Genomic DNA, 24,507 nt, shown 5'->3' on the forward strand with positions numbered 1-24,507 from the left:
GCTTTCAACTCAGGGCCCAACACTTGTGCTTCATATGAAAGTTTTTAATGATTAATTGGTCTTCTGAGTTATAAGCAGGCAAACTAACTGAATCAGATTTCCACGCAAATTTTAATGACTTCCTGATTTATATACCAAAACTGACAGTGTTGTAGAAGTAATCTTGCAGATAGATATAAGCACAGTACACGAGCTACTTCATATGAATGTTACACACCTTCACATGGCCATTCACTCCACTGCCTTTTCTGGTCTACTACAAAAGGCCTGATCCAGAAGGCCCCAAAGGTGACTGTGAACTCTTACTTAGTTGGCAGATACACACTACTTCTTCTAGTTCTACTGCTATATATAGAATAGCAGCAACATATCTTACCGCCAAAGGGAGAAAAAAAAATGAGGAAAATTATCACGAGTCTAAAATATTCTTGGGGTTGGTGTTTGAACAACAAACTAAACTACAACTACTACTAATGGAGCTACAACTTCCACTAAAGAATTTAATTTTACAATAAAGAGTCAGAGAAACACGCACAGGAAGATGAAGGTCCACTAAACAGCATGCCTTCCTTCAGCTGTGAGTCCAGGAAGCCTGCCACAAGGAAGGCTGGGCCTTCAGGCTCAGGCAGGTGGGGTTAGGGATGCAGCTACACCTAGTGATCAGCTGTGGATCTGGATGGCAGCAGCAGGATCAGGAAGCAGAAGGCTGGGCTGCCTTGTGAAAAGCACTCTGCCACTGATTCTCTCAAAGTCTGGTGACAACATTTTCAAGAAAAATCAGTTAAATGACATCACAATCACTCTTTTTTGCCTTAAAGGTTAAATGACAGAGATGCAATGATTGTCTTTTGTGAATAACAGAAAAACAAGACTTTATTTTAGGATACACATTGTCGATACTTTAAAGAGATATATAATGAAAACATTTCATTTTCTGTTTGAAAGTTGAATTCACTTCCAAAGACAAAGTTTCACATTTCCACATTACAATTCCAAATTTTATGTATGTTAATTCCCAGTTCTCTACTAAGAAAGTCCTTGTTTCTTTTCCATTTCAGCAAATTTTGAAATTTTAACAGATGAATGACTTTTCAAAGGATGGTAACTCCTTTCTTACCTTTGTTCATTGCCACTCCAATGCTCCCTCACCCAAAAGGGGCCTTACAAAAAGTAAGTGCTCAATACATATTTAATTGAATTAAAGGCATTATTTTAATAGGCACACTGGGCTCTGTGCTTATTACAACAAGCCAACAAATGTCTTCTATCCACAATGTCAACCCAGAAAAATTTCCAATGGCTAATCATCACAGCAAAATTTAATTAAAACTTTATATCGTGGTAAGCAAAATTATAGAAAACTTTTTTTTACAACTGACTGGATCTCATATCTTCCCAGATACGACTATTATTTGAAATGTCGCGCTGGCTGACTCACCCAACAATCTACATCAGCCTGTTCACAATTTTGGCAGTGTTCATCAACAGGCTAACAAGTGCATGAATGTGAATTACATCTTCACCCCTGGTTCTCTTTCAGCTCTTGCCAAGTGAGGCTGAAAATGCAGGATGAGGATCCCAGTGCTTTTGGAACAGTAGTTATCATACTTCAGCAAGTATCAGGATCCCCTGAAAGGCTGTTCCAACAGACTGCTGCCAGCCAGCCCAGAGTTTCTGATACAGTAGGTCTGGGTGTGGCCCCAGAGTCTACATGCTTAACATGTTCCCAGATGTTATTGCTGCTGGTCTAAGGTCAACACTTTGAGAACTACTCTTTAGAACATTTCTTAAAAATGCAGCCACAAACCAGGGTTATCTGGGGACGCCGTGGGACCCTCCAGGGACCTTCCACTTCAGAATCACCATGGCTCACCACAGAATCAACGTTGGGAAGGACCACTCTCCAGATGATCCTGGGGCACACTAAGTTTAAACAAAGTTTGCTGCCAACACTGGCTCAATACAACCAGGCCCTCCCCAAAGCCACTGAAGCTGCTGAGGTTCAGAATAACCGCTTGATCTACCTGCACATTTTGTCACTCTTTTGATCACCCTCCACCCTTAAAAGCCAAGAGAGTGTAAGGACAGCGACCCTCCCCTGCTAGGATCTCTAGAAGTTGCATTGCTTACACCTGAGCACACAACCCTTTCCTTCTCATGCCTATTTCTTTTTATTTTTCTCTCACAGTCTCACCCCTTAATTATGCCCTGGCCTTGCCAGCCGCCCCACCAATGGTGGGGGACACTACAGACTACCAAGGTTGATGACTAAAGCTTTCCTACTCCCCACCCAACACCAGCCCTACTTATTTTTCTCTCTAGTTGTTTGGAGCTACAGTGTACACTCAGGCTTTCTAATGACTAAACTGAAAACCACAGCAGTATTTTAGAAACCCGAGAAGCTGAATTTTCCTATGGTGGGAAATTTCTATTATTTTGTATCTCTTTTAAATTTTTCATTAGTGATTTTGAAAAACTTTAGTAATTAAACTTTCTCTCACTTATAAAATAATCTTAATATGTTGATTCTTAAAGATAATAAGTACACTAAGACATGAAACTGTAAGGAAGTTTGTGGGAAAGTTGGATTTCAAAGAGAAGAATCTTAAAGTTAAAAGCATAGTGGACCCCACTCTTCTGAAAAACACTATACTGTTGAAAAGTATATAATTACTTATTAAAATGTCTGACCCTCAAAACTGAAAACTATGTCTTAGGATACTGAGATAATAACATTCACTGAAAGGAAACAATACTTAATCCAAAAGAGTTCCTCTACCAAAATGGATATACACAACCTACTGATTCCTGGCATGTATTGCAATGGAACTATGAAAATTTTTTAAAAATTCATCAACTTTTATAGAATTCTCACAGAACTACTAAATATTAAAAGTTACTTTTCCCCAAACTAAAGATTATGCTTGATTCATATAGGGTTAATATAATCTGAACACATGATACAAATTACTTGTTCATTAAGTTCATTTAGAATTACTCTAGTTATACATATTCACTTATTCATATATCACTATATGTAAGTAATTTCTCTTCTAAAAACTTTAAACTAACCCTTTGAAAACAGGAGAGACTAAAAATCCTTTAATTTTCCAGATCAGAACAATTTATTGGACTCAAGCAATACTTCTTTACATACACATAACACTAAAAATGTTATAGAAATTTCTTGGCATATTTCTTTCATGCTCACTGATTTCAATTTTGAGTATTTTCATCACATCAATTATCAATCTAGTTAAAACACCATAAAAATGTAAAATGTCATGACTCTACTTACCTGAAAAAGTCAAACAGTGAAAAAGATCTATCCCCACCTTTAGTAAATTTAAATATGTTAAATTTTTGTATTTTTAAATAATTTTAGACTTATAGAAAAGTTGGAAAAATAGTACAAAGATTTTAAGTACATACTTTACCTGCCTTTCCCAAATGTTTACATCTAACATAAACACAGAATTACCAAAACTAAGAAATTAAGCTTTGATATAATACTACTAGCTAAATTTGACTATTTCCCCACAAATGTCTTTAAAAGCAAATTCTGAAAAATGAGTTTCTCAACAAGAGTTCCAAATTCTTGCCTGGCCGGTGTGGCTCATTGGTTAAGCATCGACCCATGTACCAAGAGGTCACTGGTTCAATTCCTGGTCAGGGCACATGCCCAGATTGTGGGCCAAATCCCCAACAGGGGATGTGCAGGAAGCGGCGATGGATGTTCTTGCTCAACGATCTTTCCATCTCTCTCTCCCTCTCCTTTCCTCTCTCTCTAAAATCAATAAAGAAAAAAATATATACTTTTTTAAAAGAGCCCCAAATTCATATGGGCATGTTAAGGTTTAATCTATTCCAAATACTGTGGTAAAACAAAGGGCCCAATCTTTTTATATTTCTATTTCTGCAGACCAAAGATTGCTTAACAGAACTTAACACATCAGTCCTACTACAATATAAAACAAAACACTTCGTTGTATAATATATATTACAACTTGGCTTTTTGAGAAACTGGGTTAAAGAGAAATGACTTGCCAGCTGTTTGGCTTCTCACTATGGAAAAGAATTTCAAGCATAAGTAAAATGATTTAACTTTTTCCTCACAGCTTGTATGTCTTGTTACAAAAATTATTTTTAATGATCATTAAAGGCCTAGAAGGCAGAAAGTGAGCCTCTAATATTCTGCCTAACAAATTAAAAATTATCAAAGCAGATAGTAATTTTTAAAACTGGATGTTTATAGTAAATAAAGTTCTCATGGACCAAAAGCCTAATTCTTTTCTTACAGTAAGTTTAGCAATCTATTTCTGATGTCTGGTATCCACATTACATGTACTACGCTTCCAGAAATGATTAATTAACAATCTCATAAATTCCAAAAGAGGATATGAGAATGAGAAGTACTGCATAAGGGGAAGAGCAAAGTACTTTGTGTGTAAACCTTAGTTACACAAAAAATACTTCCACTGATTACATAAAACCTCATGATTTAGTCCTTTGGGTGGCCTAAAGAGGACCCCTGAGGAAAATGTTCATTTCATATAAAGGAAAAATGCAAGTCAATTCGAATTTCTAACAATCACTTACTTCTCTCCCTCCCTTTTGTGTCAGCCAATTCACTTCCTTTGAATGTTTGCAATTGATCAGGATTCACATTAGTAACTGATTCAACAAATAATGAATGCCTGTTAGGTCTAGGGCTCTATGCTAAGTGTTTTATGGAGAAGCAAGAGGGAAAAAAATGACTTTGCCCTCAAGAAGCTTACAATCTAGCTTCTCTATCCTTAAAAATGATTCCCGTGTCAGGTGAAAAAGAGCCAATTAATATAATTTCCAAAAGAAATGTTTCGGTGTCACTCATAATATCACAATTAACTTTCTCAACATACAAAAAACCTGACTTTCCCAAAGCATTAAGTACCTCATATCTGTACTACCTAAAATGCAAAGTAGAGAAAGAGAAAATAAAAGGTAATGTGCTGCAACATATCTGATCCTTGCACACACAAAATTTGCCAACTTCAAATTTTTAAATTTCAACATTTCTAAGCAATTTCTCAGATACTGTCCTTCATTCTCCCTTTACCCACATATATACTAAGATAATTCTGGCTTTCCAAATAAAAAGAAAGCACACTTCAAGTAATGATATGACAACTCAAACAAACTGAATGATGTATTTCCTCTGAGAAAAAAATCTGGCTAAATTTTAGTAAATGCCTCTTTTGGTTTGACTGATAATTTAAATAGACACAGGTCCGTACTAACCAGGCTAAAAATTGTTTTTTTAATGATGAGGACCTAACTGTGTAAATAAGCTACATAAATATTTGTTTCCATTCTCTTGCATATTACTTAAAAATCCATCCAAACGCTATTTGACACACCTTAACTTTAAACAAATCCCAGACAGGGAGTTATAGTCCTAAGGTCCTCACACTTGCCTTCTAATACTAATGAGTTGTAAAGCCTAAAACTGACGAGTCTACTCCATATTTCACTAATAAGAAAAAACACAAACCAAAATCTCCATCAATTTTATATCAAGCAACAGTGTATCATTTTGTTAAATCCTCTGGAGCAATTGCAATTGCTAGACAGTTAAGTAAATGTTAAAGTTAGGAAAAGGGTATTTCTCTATTGAAGATGATGGTTTGAGTTTCACAGCGCTGAGCCAATCAGCCAACTAACTACAAGCTCAACTTCACCTCTGCCACTAACTGGTCAAGGGTCCTGCAGCTCAGCAACACCTGGAGACAACCTTTAGTGCCTGTATGTACCTCGGACTCCAAGTTAGAGAAAAAAAGTATGTCTCCACAGGCCGGAGAGCCAAATGTCACTTTCAGTGTTTCAAGTATGCGTTTACTGCTGCCTGTAAGTCTCCATCAAATTTCCAAAAATAAAATAAAGGATCTAATTTATTCATTCCTTCAGAATGGAAACCTACTTTGCATCCCGTTTAGGGTCAAATAGTGGGCTTTTATGAAAAGAAAACAAGAAGCCCAGTGCCACCACTGTATCTGGACCTTACTGAAACTCATACATATGAGAAAGTGTGCAAATGTGCATTTGCTGTCCATCCACGCATGTGCTCCAGATACCACCGTACATAGAGAGGTAATCCCTGTGACACCGTGTGAAGTTCGGCCCCTCGCTGGACCTGGTCCTCGCCTCCACAGGTCCTCTCCTCCACGCGGGGCTCCTCGGGCTCGGAACGCCCCGCGCGCGCAAGCCGTCACACGCGCGCGCTCACTCGCACACACACACTCGCACGCACTGCCAGTCCCTTTCCTGCCCACCTGGGACCCCCTGGGCAGCGCGGAGGGGCTAACAAGTTGCCTCAGGCCACTGGCACTCCGCTGAGGGCCAAGGGTGGGAAAGGGGAGTCCGGCGAGTGCAGGGCCGCAGCGGCTGGAGGCCTGGGGCCCCCCCGCCACTCCCTCCGGGCCGCCGTGTCCTCCCGCTGAGACCGACCAGGAACGCCCGCCTTGACTTTCCGGAGCTGCCACGCGACCGCCGGGGCGATCTCTGGTCACCCGGGACGACCGGTCGGAGGCGGCTGCAGGAAGGGCAGGGTGCTGGGCGACCATCAAAGTCCCTGGAGCTGCTGCCGGGTTGGGACGATCGCCGCGGGCGCAGCTGAGCAACGGAGATCCCGCCTGCCTGCAGCTCGGGGGCCGCAGGACCGCGCAGCGCCTACGCCCGGCGGCCCGGCGGCTGCAGCACCGAACTTCAGGCAAAGTTTTCGGCTGTTCCTTTTGGAACCGGCTGGGGACTCGGAGTGGTGGCCGCCCTCCCAGAGCACGAGCCCAGGCCAAAGAGAAGCGGGGACCAAGATGTGGGTCCTGGCCCTCGGGCTAGTGCTCGGGGCTTGTCCGCTCCGCCAGCTCGAGTTCCAGGTGCCCGCCCTCCCCGCCGGCCCTTCACCCGGCGCCCGCAAACCGGTAGGCGCGCTGCCTGCCCGCCGCGCCCACTCCCTGTACGCGCCGACTGCCTAAGATTCTCCAACCCGGGGAACTGCCCCAGGCGACGGCCAAAGTAGCCCCGCTTACCTGAAAATGCCTCCCCTGCTGCAGTTAGCAAAAGTCCGGCCAAAGTCGCCAGGCAAGTCCCAAGTCTCCTCATGTTGCAGAGTGCGCGCCGGCCGCTCCCCGGCGGCGGTGGGTGGGCGCGCAAGGGCGGAGGGCGGACCGGAGCTTTGGGTTTAAGGCGGCTGGAAGAAAAGGGTAAACAACCAAAAACAGAACCGTCTCCCAAAGTGCCAACAGTTGCAGAAGTCCGAACTCCAGGGCCTCTCAGGGCCAGGGGAGAAGGTCTTGGGTCCTCCTCCCCAGCCGCTGCTGACCCGTACTAGGCGCTTGGCGCTGCTGCGAAAGGGAGCGGAGGGCGCGTCCGCCGAGCCAAAATCCGCCCTCCGTTCCGGCGGCTGCACCCGCCGACGTTCTCCTTCCGTGCCCCGGACCCGAGCTGCAAGCCGTGGCCGTGGCCGTGGCCGCGCGCGTCCTGCCCGCTGCCTCTCCTCTGGCAGCCCCGAGCCCAGCCCCCGGGAGGCGGTGCGCTAGTGGCCGAGCCCGCGCCGGCTCCGCGCGGGGCTCTTGCTCCCTGACTGACTGGCGGTGCCCCACAGGCCGGCTGAAGGGAGAGCCCACGTCACGGCCGCCAGCCGCCGCCGCGGTCCGCTAGAGGGCGTGAGCGCCCAGCCCCACCGGCCCGCGACCGGGCGCAGGGCAGCAGCGGCGCTTCTGGGAGGGAGCTGGGCGAGGGGCGGCCGCCGCCGCCGCCGCCGCCGCCGCCGCCGCCGCCGCCGCCGCGGATGCGGCGTCACCGAGTGTAGAGGTTCGGCGAGAAGGCTTTCCACCCAGTGCCCCTCCTGGCCCCAGACGCGTCTCCTCTGGTGGCTGACCGGGCGAGGAGCTGCGCCTCAGCCAGAAGTTTGTCCCGCGTCGGGAGCGGCTAGTAGTTTGTGAGAGCGGCGAGCGGGACCAGCGGCCTGCAGCCCCGCGAGCGCGGCGAGGCAGCTCAGTCCCCGCGCCGGACGCCAGTGTTACCGAACAAGGCCAGCTCCACCCTAGTCGCAGGGCTCGCTCGCCCGGCGGCTGCGGAAAAGGCCAGCCAGGAGTTCAGGGAGGCTCCGAAGGGCCCCAGGCTTCTCCGCGCCCCGGGCGGAACGAAGTTGGCCGGCGCCGGGAGACGGAGCGGGAGCCGCGAGCGCCGGGACCCTGCAGCGCTCCAGCTGGCCCCGCGGGCCCACGGACAGACGGGCTCCTGTCCCCGAGTCCCAGAACCCGCAAGGCAGGATGCGCTCTGCTGCCTCATGGTGCCTCCTCTGTCCCGAGTGGGCCCGAGCGGGCCGCAGGCAGTGCACGCATGGAAAGCGGCGTCACAAGGAAACGAGGGTTTGGACATAAACCAGTGATTTCTATATCTGTGGCAAAATGTTGAGAAAAATGGGGAAGAGGAGGTGTGGGTGATGAATCAAATAATATCTTGAAATATTTAATTTGCCATTTGGGATATGAATGGCTATTTTAACAAGTGAATAAGCAAAAGTTTCAAATGTTTCAGAAAAGAAGTCCACTTTGTAAAATTACCAAAAACAACCCCCAAACCCTGTCTCCCTGGGGATGTGCATAATAAGCCAGCATCAGTTTTAGAAGCCTGGCCTAGCTAACTGAACGCATTAGAAGCCCTGGTAAAAGGTTCAATTAGAAACCAGGATAACGAACCATGAGTAACACCGTGTTCTAGCACGGGCAACGACATGGGCAAGAAGGCCAATCCGTGATACAGATGTGCCCCGGGGCTCCTCTGCACTGCTTTCCCCTAGTGTTTGTAAAGGTTCATAAAGTACACTTGATCATGTCTCCAGTGGACTCCAGAACCAACCAGTGAGGATACGGATACGTTACAACTGTCACCTCCCTGGGGTCACATTTAGTTGCTAGACAACTTTGCCTCTGGTATCCCAACCACCAGCTTCTGTTTCTTCAGGAATTCCACTTACTAGATCCTTTTTAGAAGTGCTCTTTTAAAGGCTCTATGCTACTTCTTAGTAAGATCTTACATCATCCTGTTACTTCTCCCAAATATGTGCTTGGTGAGCCTTTAATTAAAGAAAATGAACATTTGAAGTCTAGAGAAAGGGGAGTCACAGACTTCTAAAGGGATCAGCAATTGAGGATGATCCCATTTGCTACCTGAGTTTTTCATTTTTCATTTTGTTGAGGTGTGTGTGCATTATGATAGAGGTCAAACTTCTGGGGTTTTGTTGTTGTTGTTGTTGTTATTTTTTTGAGTAGTAATGTGCTTTCCATTGGAGCATTTATGCCAGTAGATGTGTGGAGGATCCAAAGAAGGAAATGGAAGTCAATCTAGTCACTTAACTTCTGAATAACTTCTTTATATTGTGTGAAGTTAATATTAGGTAGGATTACGTTTGCAAAATATGTTAATTCTTTCAGCCGGTGTCTATTAAGGTCATACTGTATGCCAGACAGTGTGCTGTGTACTGGAAGTCGTCTTAAGCTGGGCTCCCAGAAACCTGGAAGTAAGGACTTAAGGACAAGTGGGTTTTAGTGAGGAAATAATGCCAGGAAGTAGTACAAGAGGAATGGGAAAGTGAAACGAGGGAAAAGAAGTAGTCAATTTGGGTGTATTAATGAGCAGGTTACCACTGTGAGCAACTGGGACTCAATCCCCTGGTGACCTCAGTGAAAAAGTGTGGACGAACCTTAGAACTGGAGCACTCAGGAGCATGAGAAGTGTAACGTGGCTTGGTGGTTGGGATGGGAAGCAGCTGCACTTGCAGCTTGTTCCTGCACCAGTGGAGAGAAAGCTCTGAAGGAACTCCAACTGTTGCTACCCTGGTAACCTGGAGTTACCCTGTCCCTTCCTTCTATTACTTAAAGCTTAGTGGGAGAGTTAATGAATCTCTAGCATCTCTGTCTCTAACATTACAATGTTAAGCTCACTTGACCCTTATTCATCTGCAGTCCACCTTGCAAACAGTGATGAGGTTTTGCCAGCAACTCCTTCCCTTGCAATTCAGGACAGCTACTGTTTGTTTCATTACTCCTTCTTACAGGTAGTTGACCAAGGCAGGGTTGAGCCTAAAGAGAAGGCCTTTACTGAAAATGAATGGATTAAAATTCCTGTTGAAATCCTTTCAGTGGGATATTTGCTTTAACTTCTTTTTTCAGGAGGGGAGATTTTTTTATTTTAGTCCAACCACATGACACTCTTGGCTCTCTAGGGACAATGTGACATTAGCAGAGTGGCTGGTCAGAGTTAGGGTGCTGTCAAGCCAACACCTAACATGGGTGAGTTTGGAGTAAGGATACAAATGGAGACCTAGTATATGTCTAAATATTACAAGGTTATTAATTGAACTGGTAAACTGTTATATATCTTCCTACCTTCAAAATATAACCTGAAAGTTAAGGAAACCTATAGTTTTTATATGATAAAAGTCAACAAAATATCAAAGACAACTGAATATATGATTATGAATATCTGGATTTTCTGTTGGTTGTCTGTATGGATAAATAATAAAATAAAGACATACATAATTATTATATATTTTATAAAATTAATTTTCCCTTTATTTTATTAAAATCAGTAATTATAATGAAGATGGTCACATAATTTGTATTCCAGTGATAACTGTGATCTGAAGCTATGCTATTCTGTAAGGTATACCCAGCCACATTTCAGTTTTGCTTCTCAGTGGCCTTCCCTGTATTGCCAGTGCTTGGTGGCCACATGTAGCTCATGGCCACTGTATTGGATGGCACAAATATAAAACATTCCCAGCACCATAGGAAGTTCTATTGGACACCAAAAAAAGATTTGTGTATTCAAATTATTCAAAATTTGTGTATATATTTTCATCAAAAATGTAAATTAAAATTTTAAAATCAGAAAATTAAAATTGCTTTTCTGTAGTTGTTGAAGGTTATTTTCTTCTGAATGGTTCCATTATCTTAGAATTAAAATGTAAACCAAAAATTATGATTATGAATACCAACATTTAAATAAAAATTATTCATAAAAAGCTTAAAATTTTATTTATATGAAAATAAAAATTTAATTTTGCCTTAATTTTTAATAAAATAGAAACCTATTAGCAAATCTAGCACTCAAAGTTCACCTAGTTGTCATTCGTAAAGAATCAGCATCATATTTCACATATATTAAAACTATATATCTATTATTTTAGCAGTAATATTAATTATTTAATTTTGCAAAATATTCCTCACTCACCATGTTCAACTTTACCTGTAAATGCTATGCTCTTTCCAGCAGAACCATGTATTGGAACATGAAGAGAAGCAAGAAAATTGATGATTGGCACTACTAAAACACTAATCATTTTTTAAAGACTGTTTAATTAATATTCTTGGTATCTGAAAGGAAGGATTTGATTTTTAATTAATTTGGCTCCTTTTTTAAACTAGATTCCTCTGCTATTACATTATCCACACACCAAGAGTGCCCATGTGCCATATCGGCAACAGCACACCCCAACAGCCTTCTTGGTGCTGTTTCAAGGACAACAGTTATAGTGAAGCATTTTTCTGGGGCCTGAACAGAGATAGTCTTAAGAGTGGATGTTTCTGGTTATGTTTTGTGCACTGTCAGCACTGAGCACCAGATCACTCATGACAGAGGTGACCATGTGTCCCTTAATAAATTTATTTTTATATGTTTGTGATACTCAAGTCCCCATAAGGCACAGACCCAGGGCAGGAGCCCACCTTGCTGGGACTGTGGGCAGAACGATTGACTGTCCTTATGGTATCTTTGGCAGCAGAAACTTGTCCAAAGCTCATTAAAGTCAAATGTAAATTAAAAAGAAGAAAACGGATCCAACCATAATTCATTCCTACCTATCTGAAATTTTATGTTGAATTTGGAGGTTAACGACATGCAGAAATTTCTAATTTATGCACAATATCACCACACCTGCCAAAAAGCATAAACAACAAGACCATTTAAACACCCCCAAGACTGCTTAATTTGGACTTTCGTGACCCAGCAGAAAAGACTGTCATTATTTTTGTTGCTAAAGTTTTCTTCTCTAGGTCTTGCTCCAATGATTATTTCCCATTTTTAGAGGCATTCTGAGATCATGAAAGTGTATTTTGAGATAATAAATGGAAAATGTAAATGAACACCCTTGTATAGGTTTCCATAATGATGTATTCTCTTTAGGTGATCAAAGATAGCATATCCTTGAAAAGAAAGGGAGTAAATGTAATGAGAGGGAGGAAGAGAGGAAGTTAGAAACAGCTAGCTAGGAATTTGGAGTTTCAGCTGTGTAAGTTATATTAGTTAATTTCCAATTCCTGGCTTGTAGAAATAGTATCATATGTGAGCTGTGTGAACATGGTGGCACTGAGCAAACCTTAGCATGTATTACATTGATCTCTGATTAAGTAAAACTTTGATTAGTGCATTGTTTTCTGTACCTCAGAGGTGTATGAGCCACCTGCAGCAGTGGGGAACTGGGATACAATGGTATGCAGATCCCTGCACTAGACACACTCACCACTGGAGTCTACTATACTCAGATTCATACATGAGAGGAGCAAACAGAACTTTTCACCCAGGACTTCACAGCTTCTCACTTTTTGAACGTGTGTACATGAAACCAGATGAATGGGATGAAAATGAAAAACTCATCATTAGTTGTTACCAGGCCAGAAGAAACCAGGTCATTTTAAACTTTTACCAGTGAAGCCCTGTTCTCACATGAACAGAAGAAAGAATTCAGGACAGGTGCCCCTTTTTTTTGTAGCTGTTCATATCTTACCTAGGGTCAGAACCTGTCACTGACAAAAGGCAAAGCTCATTCAGGCATAGTTCAAAGCTGCATGTATATAAAGCTGCTTTTATATAAAGGCTTAAATCACAAAGATAAAGTATTAGCTGCCCCAGGAATTCTTTCTCATGGTGTAATTAAAAGGGGGAGAGGTAATAGGTTTTAGTTCTTTCCTTTGCTCACATTATCCTCAGAATATTAATTCGACTCCTAATGTGTTAATACTAGGGTAGTGCATTTGTATATTCTTTTTAAAATCTTAACCCTAATACTGTTAGTCTGTGTGACATTGAACAAGTCACTGAGCTGCTCTGTGCTTTAGTTTTCTTCTCTATAAAATGAAGGTAATAGTTGTACCCACCTCACAGACTTGTTGTGAGAATTAAATGAGATAACGTAAAGTGTTTAAAACAGTTTCTGGTGCAACATATATATTATATCACGTTATCTAAATTGTTGTTATTAACCACTGATTTTAAAATCAAATGCTGTACTAAAGAAAGCCTACTTATGCACAAAATTCTATGCTTAGATTCTATACAGGTGGAAACAGGATAGAACTATCTAATTGGGCCCAGTCACCATTTAGATGAGAAGACCTTCAACAGATGTTTCTATCCTTTCTCATGAGACTTTTCTCTCACTTGCCAGACCCAACACCAGACAATATCCAGTAAAACCACATGGTTAATCATGGCAGGCCCTTCTCGTTTGCTCATCTGCAAAATGAGAATAATAATTTCTGTCCTGTCTACACCATTGCTTTGTAAGAGAATAAATGACAGTGTGCACGAAAGTTCTTTATAACAGACCCCCATTAGACTTTGAATTCATTATGTAGCTCTTCTATTTTACTAGATAGGACTAAAAGTTCACAATTTGCAAATAGGTCATATTTTAATAAAATATTTTTCTGATTGGAACTTGTACCTTTTTGCTATTTTTGGTAAAATCTTTAGGGAGGTTAATATTAGAGGGGAAAAAAATCTATATTTAGTCGTGGAGTCAAAAGCAAAATGGATCCTACATGAAGATCTCAATATACTAGAAAATATAATTATTATCACTATGTCTCAACCTATGTTCCCAGGAACAGTAATTAAGAAAGTGACCTGCTGGAGAGTCCCCCACAATAGTCTGATCTCCAGAATGTCTGTCTCCTCTGTGGGTGTTATGTAAGCTCTGCAGGGAAGGACACTTCCCAGCCCTGTGTGGGCAGAACACCAGGGCCACTTCACACCCAGGGCCCTCTGGTGACACAGGTCATGCGGTATCCTTTCCTTCCCCTCCTGTATCCTGGACTAGGGGAAATGACTGCCTACACAAAAGCACTCCTCTGACCAGAATAGCCTGTCTGCCTAGCTCCTCTGGGACAGGAGAGCCAGCAGCAGGGCAGGATTTTTCCTGTCTGGAAGCAGAGCTCTATCTACATGACCAGCTGTGGCAACATTATAGACAGTCACCACCCTCCCACACACACATTAGCAGCAGTTTTCAGGCTGGTACTTGAATATGAAAAAAGACAAAGAAAACTGGTTTATGAAGATTTTAAGAGAACCATCTGCTGGTCAGTCACTTTAGAGTCATTCCAGTGCTTTTAAGTCACCAAAAAGTCCTAGAAGAAAATGCTTTCTGCAATCTCTTTGGAACTGGGAAGTTTTGGAGATCTGCTGGCTCACTCATGGAGAGTGTGAAATGAAACTTCTCTGTCTGAATCACAGTCAATTCAAAGACACAGACACCAGCAGCAGCTACTTTCCACGTGGGGGTTCATTAAAGAGCAGAGTGACTGTCTTTGTGTCCCTCTTTCTTCCCCAGACGTTTTGAACTAACCTTTTATATTAGTTTTTGTCCCTTTGAATGAGAAAACTGTTTTGCTCAGAACACAGTTTGCAGGTTAGTCAGCTTTTCCAAAACCCAGGGTGGAAATCATGGTACTGTAGCATGTTCCCATGGATACTTATTTCCTTTTTTACAAAACACGTCCTTTGAAGTCAATAGGTATGTTCCTTAAAGCTGGGCTTGACTAATACTATTAAGAAATGTTACACTTATAATGTCAGTCCTACCTCAGATTAAATTATTGCAACAATGGTGTCCTAGGTCCTGTGATTTGTAATAAGGCTGGGTTTCCACTAGAATAAGAAAAAAAAATATTTCCCTGCTAACATCAAAGAAAATATTGTTGTTACTTTCTCTTCATCTTTGATATTTTAAAGTTTCCAACTGTTCCATTTTGAATTGAAGATTTCTAGAAAGTCATTACTGTCAAGATGAGATAAACAATAGAAGAAAACATTCGGTATGTTTTGGGGGCTAACGTTTACTGAAGTCTTACTATGAGCAAAGCCTTTTGCTAGGGCATTAAAACACTAAAAAATGTGAATGATTATTATGCACATTTTATTTTATTTTTTAAAGATTTTTTAAAATTGATTTTTAGAGAGAGGAGAAAGAAGGGAGTGAGGGAGAGAGAAAGAGACATAGATGTGAAAAACATTGATCAGCTGCCTCCTGCACATCCCTACCAGGGATTGAACCTGCCACCCAGGCATGTGCCCTGACCAGGAATCAAACCTGGAACCTTTTGGTGCACAGGACAACTCCAGACTAACTGAGCCACACCAGCCAGGGCTATTATGCCCATTTTAGAGCTGAGGAAAATGAGGCTTAAAGATAGAATGACTTTTTTTTTTTTTTAATTTATCTTTATTGTTGAAAGTATTACAGATGTCTCTTGGCCACTTATATGTCCTTTTTGGAGAAGTGTCTATTTAGGTCCTTTGCCCTTTTTAAATTGGATTGTTTGTCTTCCTTTTGTTAAGTTCTATGAGTTCTTTATATATTTTGGAAACTAATCCCATATCCAAAGTATCATTGGCAAATATATTCTCCCATACAGTGGATCCCCTTTTCATTTTGATGCTGGTTTCTTTTGCTGTGAGGAAGCTTCTTATTTTGATTTAGTCCCATTTGTTTATTTTACCCTTTGTTTCTCTTGCCCAAGGCAACCAATCAGTGAAAATTCTGCTATGTCAGATGTCTGAGATTTTGCTGCCTATAATATCTTCTAGGTTTTTTATAGTTTCAGAGCTTATATTTAAGTCTTTCATTCATTTTGATTTTATTTTGTGTATGGTATAAGTTGGTGGTCTAGTTTCATTTTTTTGCATGTACCTGTCCAATTTTTCCAACACCATTTATTGAAGAGACTATCTTTACTCCACTGTATGCTCTTGCCTCCTTTGTTAAATATTAATTGAACATAATGTCTTGGATTGATTTCTGGGTTCTCTGTTCTGTTCCATTGGTCTATATGCCTGTTCTTGTGCCATTACCAGGCTGTTGTGATTACAGTGGCTTTGTAGTATAACCTGATATCCAGTATTGTGATCCCTCCTACTTTACTCTTCTTTCTCAAGATTGCTGCGGCTATTCGGGGTCTTTTTTGGTTCCATATAAATTTTTGGAGTATTTGCTCTACATCTGTGAAATATACCATTGGTATTTTAATAAGGATTGCATTGAGCATAGATTGTTTGGGGTAATATGGACATTTTAATGATGTTAATTATTCTAACCCATGAACTCGGTATATGCTTCCACTTGTTTGTGTCTTCCTCTATTTCTTCCTTCCATGTCCTGTAGTTTTCTGAGAACAGGTCCTTTACTTCTTTGGTTACGTTTATTCCTAGGTATCTTAATTTTTTGTTGCAATGGTAAATGGGGTTATTTTTCAGTTTCTCTGTCTGAGAATTGATTTTGGTGTATAAAAATGCTATCAATTTATGGATGTTTATTTAGTATCCTGCTACTTTACTGAATTCATTTATTAGATCTATTAGTTTCTTTCGGGTCACCTTTGTGCAATATTATGTCATCTGCGAATAATGACATTTTCACTTGCTCCTTTCCAATTTGGATGCATTTTTTATTTTTTATTTTTGTCTGATTGCTATGGCTAGACTTCCAGTACCATGTTGAATAAGAATGGTGAAAGCAGACATCTCTGTCTTATTCCTGTTCTTAAAAATAATGCTTTGAATATTTGTCCATTAAGTATGATGTTGGCTGTAGGTTTGTCATATATGGCCTTTATTATGTTGAGGTATAATATTTTTATTCCCACTTTGTTGAGAGTTTTTATCAAAATGGCTGCTATATTTTATTGAATGCTTTTTCTGCATCTTTTGATATGATCATGTGATTTTTATCTTTCATTTTGTTTATGTGCTATATCATATTTATTGATTTGTGAATATTGTACCAGCCTTGCATCCCTGGGATAAATCCCACTTGGTCACGGTGAAGACTCTTTTTAATATATTGCTGGATCCAATTTGCTAATATTTTGTTGAGGGTTTTGGCATGTATGTTCATCAGAGATATTGGCCTGTAATTTTCTTTCTTTGTAGTGTCTTTATCTGGTTTTGAAATTAGAATTGTGCTGGCCTCATAAAAAGAGCTTGGAAGTCTTCCTATGTCTTGCATATTTTGGAATAGTTTCAGGAGGATAGGTGTTAGTTCTTCTTTGAATGTTTGGTCAAACTCCCCTGTGAAGCTGTCTGGTCCAGAAGTTAAATTTTATAGAGATTAAGGTGTTATATTAGGCCACAGTCACTAAGCTAGTAGTAACTGGCAGAGCTGAGATTTGTAGGCAAATATTCTAACTTTAATACCTCCTTGTATTGATAATTCTGCTGTAGTTTCTATGTTCATCTTTGTCTCATTTCTTACCATAAATTCGTCCAATTGTTGTCTATTTTGCCATCTCCTGTCTGCACACTGCACTGATCTTTATTTACATGATAATCTAAAAGCTCCCTTCTAAATTTTATACACCCCTTAAGGATGTATTGGTTAGGATTACAATCATCCACAGGTAACAGAAAACCCAGCCAACAATGGCATGTAAAACAATGGTTAGGGGCATAGAACCAGGTAGCATACTTCCTGTGTTCAAAACCCAGGTTCCCACTTACTGAGTAACTTGGGCATATTATTGAACCTCTTCATGCCTCAACTCTCTCACCTAAAAATTAGGATAATAATGGTACTCACTTTTTAAAGATCTTATGAAGGATTAACTATGAATTCAAATAAACTGCTTAGAAAGTGCTAAACAATAAGTTACCGTTATATTGTTTCTCACAGGGAGGGAGGCAGCCCCGGTGGTGCGCCATATCACCGGGCCACTAGGCACCCAGGTTCCTCCTGCCTTACTGCTCATTCTCAGCCTCAAAAAACTTAAGTGTCACCTTCTGAGTTCCAGGCAAAAAGAAAGAGGAAAGGCAAGGACAAATTACTTATTGTGGCTTTTGTGTTTTAGTTGGGAAGGGAAGGCCCCCTACGGGACTTGCTGCTACAGCTCATCAGCAAAATGGTATCACATGACCAGGCCTCACTTCCATGGTGGCTGGGAATTTTCTTCCTCTGTTTTCCAGTCTCTCTTGTGGAGGAAGGCAGGGAGCATGTGGTTAGGAATAGGCTGAGTGAACTGACCTCCAGTACCACACAAAAGACTCAGCTCATATCCCACCTGCCTGTCTTTTCTAATCACCAATCTGAAGAACATAACTTTTATACTATTTCTTTGGAACTAATTTATGGTTCTCTCTGTCTGGGATCTATACATTTGCATTTTTAAACATATCCTTCAGGTTCCAGTTAATACCTTCTCCTTGGAAAAGAATCTCTAACCACCCCCAGTGAATACAGGACTCTTCTTATCCTCTGTTTTAGCACTCTGTTTATTTCCTTCATAAAGCTTAATGTAGTTAGAAAGATGAGAGGGATAATATTTTTTATATTCCTGATAAGCAAGGTTTTCTCCCTGTCCTTGGTATACCACTATGACCCCTACTAAGAAGATAGAATGCTGTCACCTCAGGAAGAAGGAGGATATACATGGAAGTTCATGTCAAAGAGAACAGAGGGTAGACAGCCATCCCCTACTTGCTGTGGTGGAATATTGAAAGAAAAAGGAAATGAAAACAGAGTTAAGAGGCCAGACATCAAGACAGAGGTGCCCAAGAACACTGGGATCAATGGACCAATTTCAAAGAATAGTCTGAAAGGTGGCATACCCCTCATAGAAATCCCAAGTTTAATGTGGCACTAATTTAACCAGGTCATCCACAATCACTCAATAGCTACAAGGAAAGTAGCTAGATTGTTTTGAATGAATGAATGAATGAATGAATGAATGAATGAATGAATGAATACTTTATTTTGAATAATATATTTTGACAGCATGTGAATATCTCATATTTTGACGAGATCTGAGATTTTGACCTCACTAATTATAGCAGTAATGTGATGTTTTTTCCCCCTTAAAAGAGGATGACTTTGTTCAGGGCAGAGACTCCCCTTTTCTTCTTTGCATCTCCTTTGGGGCCTCTTTCCAAAGTACTCAATGGTATTTGTTAATTACTTAAATAAGGGGCTAAAGATAAAAATGACAGAATTAGAAATAAATAATTATAAGTCCCAAGGTTACTTGTATTTTTCTTCAGAATGGGCCTTATAACTCAGCAGAAAAGAGACATACTAGATGTTAATGACAGATACTATCTTCTCACTTTGGTATTTCAGTGATACTTTAATATAGAATGGCCAAATAACATTCCCAGAGGACATCTGAGATAAGAAAATCAGTATTTAACCTTAAGAAATAAGGCTTTGTGCTTAGATAATGACTTGTGTCATACCCATCCTTACCAGGGAATCTAATTTGATGTCTTGAAATCTTGATTACATTTTTAGGTTTCATTTTGTTTCCCTAACCATAGATGTACCTCGATTTTTTTTTTAACTGTTTGCTTGGGATCTTTAATTCCTGCTTAATATTCTCATTTTTGTCAAATTGTGTGGACATTCAATCAGCTTCCAGAATCAACTCTAGTGCTCTCTTGCTCTCCCTGTCCTGGGTCTGTTCAAACAGCTCCATTAGGCCACATGGGCACAAAAGAGCTTCAGTTCCAATTCTACCTCTACATGGCAGAGTGATCCCTGGGCGCATGAACCCCTGTGATCCTCAGTTTCCACTTAAAAAACTAACAATATATTCCCTAATTGACCTATAAAAGTATCAGCAGGATGAAATAAGATCTATGTGAAACATTTTGTAAAGTATAATGTGATTTACAGATGAAAGTTATTATATTTTATAAATAGAATCATGGGCCTAAATTTCATTCTTTGTTTATAGGAAAATACACAGATAGTAGAAAGGCAAACAAATTTATCATTGCTTTGGATTAAAAGTTATATATTGAACCATGTATTTGCCTTTACCTCTGAATCCTCCTGCAAGCCCAAAATAATGATAGTAAAGAGATAAGGCCAAAAAAAAAAAAAAAAAAAATGGAATTAAGCCACAAAGACAATAAATGTGAGAAGAGGCAAGGGCAACAAAATTGTGAAAATGAGAAAGAAAGAAAGAAAAGTGTCAACTTGCCCATCAGAACAAGGGAAAACCAATCCTAAACTGGCTTTTGAGAAACACAAGAAGTACTCATTCTAAAGGCTTCATGAGGTGGGGTCTAAGTGGGCAGCAAGCAGGAGGATTGGTTAAAATATTTGTTTAAATGTAGTTAACAACCACCTAGCAAAGTAAACCTGTTTCAACTTAGCCAAGGTGATGACCAATCACTTGCTCTTGCTAAAAATTAAAGGCAAAGTCTTGGCAGTCGGTGTCTGCACTGCTTGGGAACATCATTTACAACTGAGGCTGGGAATAGCACGTTGGAGATGGAACTTAAGTGGCAGTATAGTAATGAATTTTGAAACACCTCAACCCTTTTGTCCCACTAGTTTCCAGGACACTGTGAACCGGGTTTTCCCCTCCAAATGGAAGATGGAAAGGTTCTTCTTTGAGGAATATGACCATCCAAAGGTATAAGACATAGATTCTGACATTGGGGTTTCTCCAACAAAACTATCCAGTAGCTAACTAAAGTTCACATGCCTCACGCACATACTTGGAACTTCCCATCAGCTTCATAATGTCTCATTTTCCCCTATATCTGTTTAGAGATCTATGGAGGTATAATTTACAACCGTAAAATAATGCCCCAATTTTAAATATAGAGAACCAAAAATCATCAAAAAGCCGGGGAAAATCTTTACTATAAAACACATAAATAATAATCAAAAAAAAAACAAAAAACAAAATCCACCAGATATTGAACAGGAACATGAAAACTTTTTTTTTTTATTCTCACCCGGGGACATTCTAGCATTCATCTTCAGATAGAGTGAGAGGGGGAAAGGGAGGAAGAGAGAGAGAAAAACATCGATGTGACTGGCTGCCACCAGACACAACCCCAACTGAGGCCGGGGACAAACTGCAACCGAGGTATGTGCCCTTAGTGGGAACTGAACCCAGGTCTCTCTGGATCACGGGCTGACGCTCTAACTGCTGAGCCAAACTGGCCAGGGCAAACGTGAAAACTTTTAAAATATCAATCAATAACATTCTTAGAACAATGATATAGAAGCTCTTTAAAATAAGAATAGGATGTTGTAGAAAAGGAATATTGAGAAGACAAAAATTAATTCTTAGAGATTAAAAGTATAATAGCAGCCCTGGCCAGTTTGGTTCAGCAGTTAGAGCATCGGCCTGTGGTCCAGAGAGACCCGGGTTCTGTTTCCGATAAGGGCATGTACCTCGGTTGCAGTTTGTCCCTGGCCCTGGTTGGGCCCTGCAGGAGGCAGCCACTCGATGTGTCCCTTTCAAATCAATGTTTCTCTCTCTCTCTTCCTCTCTCTCCTTCCCAGTTTATCTGAACAAAAAATGGAAAAATGTCCTCGGGTAAGGATAAAAAAAACAAAAAAAAGTATAGCAGTGATTAAACAGTAAACTAGAAAAGATGGAAATAAAGTTGATAAATTTATTTATTAAAGTAGAATGACTTTAATTTTACTTTAAGTGGAACAAAAAGACAAGAAGATGAAATAGAGGGGAGAAAAAAGATGAGAAAATCAGATTAGGCCAGGAACATTTATCATCCAGAAAAATAAAATTCCAGTAGGGGGGAAAAAAAGAGAAAACAGTGGGAAAGAAATAATCAGGAAATAAACCAAGAAAATTTCCCAGAAATAAAGGACAAGGCTCTGTAGTTTAAAAGGACCCTTTGAGTGCTCAGCATAATAGATGGAAATTGACCCAGACTATAGCATATCATTGTGAAATTTCAGAACAGTGAGACAAAGAAATGAGAAGAAAACATGGTTTCAGTAAATAGATTGTGAAGCAGAATGACTTCAGACTTCTCAACAACACCCAGAAGCCTGGAAAACAATAGAGCAAAGCCTCAAAATCCTAAAAAAAAAAAAAAAAAAGACCCGTTTCCTATCTGGAACTGTATTCTCAGCCATACTATAATAAAATATGAAAGTAAAATAAAAACATGTTCAAATATACAAAGGTTGAGAAAAATTAACTCTTTCTAAGGAAACTACTAACAGATATGTTCTACCCAAATGAGAGAGTAAGCCAAGAATTTAAAAGGCACAACAATCAGGATACAAGAGATTCAACACAGGAAAGACAGAGAAAATTCTTAGGATTATAACATAGAGACATTTTTTCATGGAATGAAGCCATGCAGGAGACCCAGAGAAGACTAGATTTAGTCAGAAAGTCTATAAGAGATGTCTTCGAGAAGATGAAATTAATAGAATGCATAATATGTTTAAACATACTAAGAGTAGAATTTGGTAGGTAGAGTTTCAGATGAATTTGTGATAGAAATTAGATGAAATAAAAATAGAAATTAAGATGAAACTGCATAGAAATTAAGCTGAAGTTAGATAGAAATTAAGCCAGCAAAACAACTCTATTATTAACTCCAAAAGTTGTGAAGGAAAGAAAATGTGATCAAAGGATACAACATGTTTCAGCTGTGAACAGCATTTGGTTGTTATAATAAAGTTAACAATGAGCCCTGGCCAGTTTGGCTCAGCCGTTAGAGCCTCAGCCTGCGGACCAGAGAGTCCCAAGTTCAGTTCTCGCTAAGGGCATGTACCTCGGTTGCAGTTTGTCCCCGGCCCTGGTTGGGGTTGTGTGGGTGGTGGCCAGTCGATGTGTCTCTCTTACATCGATGTTTCTCTCTCTCTCTTCCTTCCTCTTGCCCTCCCACTCTGTCTGAAGATAAATGCAAAAATGTCCTCGGGTGAGGATTAAAAAAAAAAAAAAAGTTAACAATGAATATTTATTTGACCAAAATTATGATGTAACTACATTGAGAAGATGGGAGCACAGAAGTGTGGTGCTTCTGCTGTGGGAGGGTAGACAGGGGGTGGTGGTGAGGGTGGAAGTAAAAGACAGCAGAATCTTTACCTTCTGAGGTGAGGACTCAACAGCAGTCTTAGATCAGCAGTATGTAAACATGATATTCAGATTTGTGAAGGTAAATATCAAAAGAAATGATCAACAGATTTGTCAGTGATTGCCCCTAAAAAATAGGAAATATGTATGTGTGTGTGTGTTTGGATTGTCATAATGTGCTCATTATAACAGATTTTGTGCATATGTAACTGTAATACAACTATATAATGATTTTCTCAAAAAGTCAACCAATTTGACAAACTATATTTTTGGTACTGGGAACAAAATTACAGTTTCTCATACATAATTTTTTCTTTGTTCTTTGGATATATAATTAACCCCAATTGTAAGACTTGAAACCCTAAATTTACAAATAGACAATGGCCAGACCAAATATAAAACAGAATTCTGACCCACAATCTACAGCAGCTAGCTCAAGAAACCAACCCATTGTTCATAGTAACCAGCCCAGCAAGCCAACCTGCTATAAATCAGACCATAACCCCTTGTAACAACTGGCTCCCAAATGGCCAGAGTTTTATTAATAACCAACAGCTTCCCTAATCTTTGTCTCTTCTTTCAATTTAGGACCAACCAGTGAAGACCAAATATACACCCCTAACCAGTTACATATGCTCCTCTAGGTAGGTAGCTAGCTTACAGCCTCCCCATGCCACCATCCGGCAACAAGGGTCCACCTGAAACCTTCCTTTTTCCCACCATAAAGCTTTTCCCTGCCTGCCTTTGAGTTGAGGCCAAATATAAATGATGGTGGCTGACTCCCTTGCTATAGCAAGATCTTAATAAATACACTTTGCTTGTTCTCACTTAATAGGTCTTTATTTATTCCCACCCACTATTTGGAAGCATTGCAAATTTTCAAAGATAGAAAACCATTTGATTGGTCAAGAATTAATATGAGCAAAATCAACAATCTAAGTTTAAGAAGACAATAACTTCTTACATTTATTCACTCACATATTGTACCCTTATTTCCACACGCAAAGTACTGCACTGGGTGTTGTGGAAGATGCAAAGATAAATTTGATAAGGTGAGTATTTTATGTCATTGGATTTAATAATTTTAGACTTTCAAAAATTCAGATATTCAAAATCATCTTAAGTTTAGATAACTTAATTGAAGTTGTATTCATACTTTTAAGAACATGAACATACTTTTAAAAAGCAAGTTTCGCCCTGGCCAGTTTGGCTCAGGGGTTAGAGCAATGGCCTGCAGTCCAGAGAGACCTGGGTTCGGTTCCCGCTGAGGGCACGTACCTTGGTTGCAATTTGTCCCCAGCCCTGGTTGGTCGTGTGGGTGGCAGCCACTCGATGTGTC

At 40.3% G+C, this 24,507-nt stretch overlaps 1 protein-coding gene across 6 annotated transcripts in view; it reads right to left on the bottom strand.

Moving 5' to 3' along the window:
* Positions 1-7,624, bottom strand: part of PTPRM (protein tyrosine phosphatase receptor type M) — an 839,861-nt gene extending 832,237 nt beyond the window's left edge. For 4 of the 6 annotated variants that reach the window (XM_036244601.1, XM_036244600.1, XM_036244605.1 and 1 more), the window contains exon 1: positions 7,065-7,451. In XM_036244601.1, coding sequence (XP_036100494.1) covers positions 7,065-7,137 — 73 coding nt within the window. In that variant the 5' untranslated portion in view covers positions 7,138-7,451. Of the gene's footprint in view, positions 1-7,064 lie in introns of all 6 variants that reach the window. The other 2 variants (XM_036244603.1, XM_036244602.1) reach the window with 1 other exon arrangement.
* Positions 7,625-24,507: the final 16,883 nt, after the last annotated feature.

This window comes from Molossus molossus, unplaced genomic scaffold (genome assembly GCF_014108415.1).
Source record: "Molossus molossus isolate mMolMol1 unplaced genomic scaffold, mMolMol1.p scaffold_m16_p_6, whole genome shotgun sequence".
Classification (NCBI taxonomy): Eukaryota; Metazoa; Chordata; class Mammalia; order Chiroptera; family Molossidae; genus Molossus; species Molossus molossus.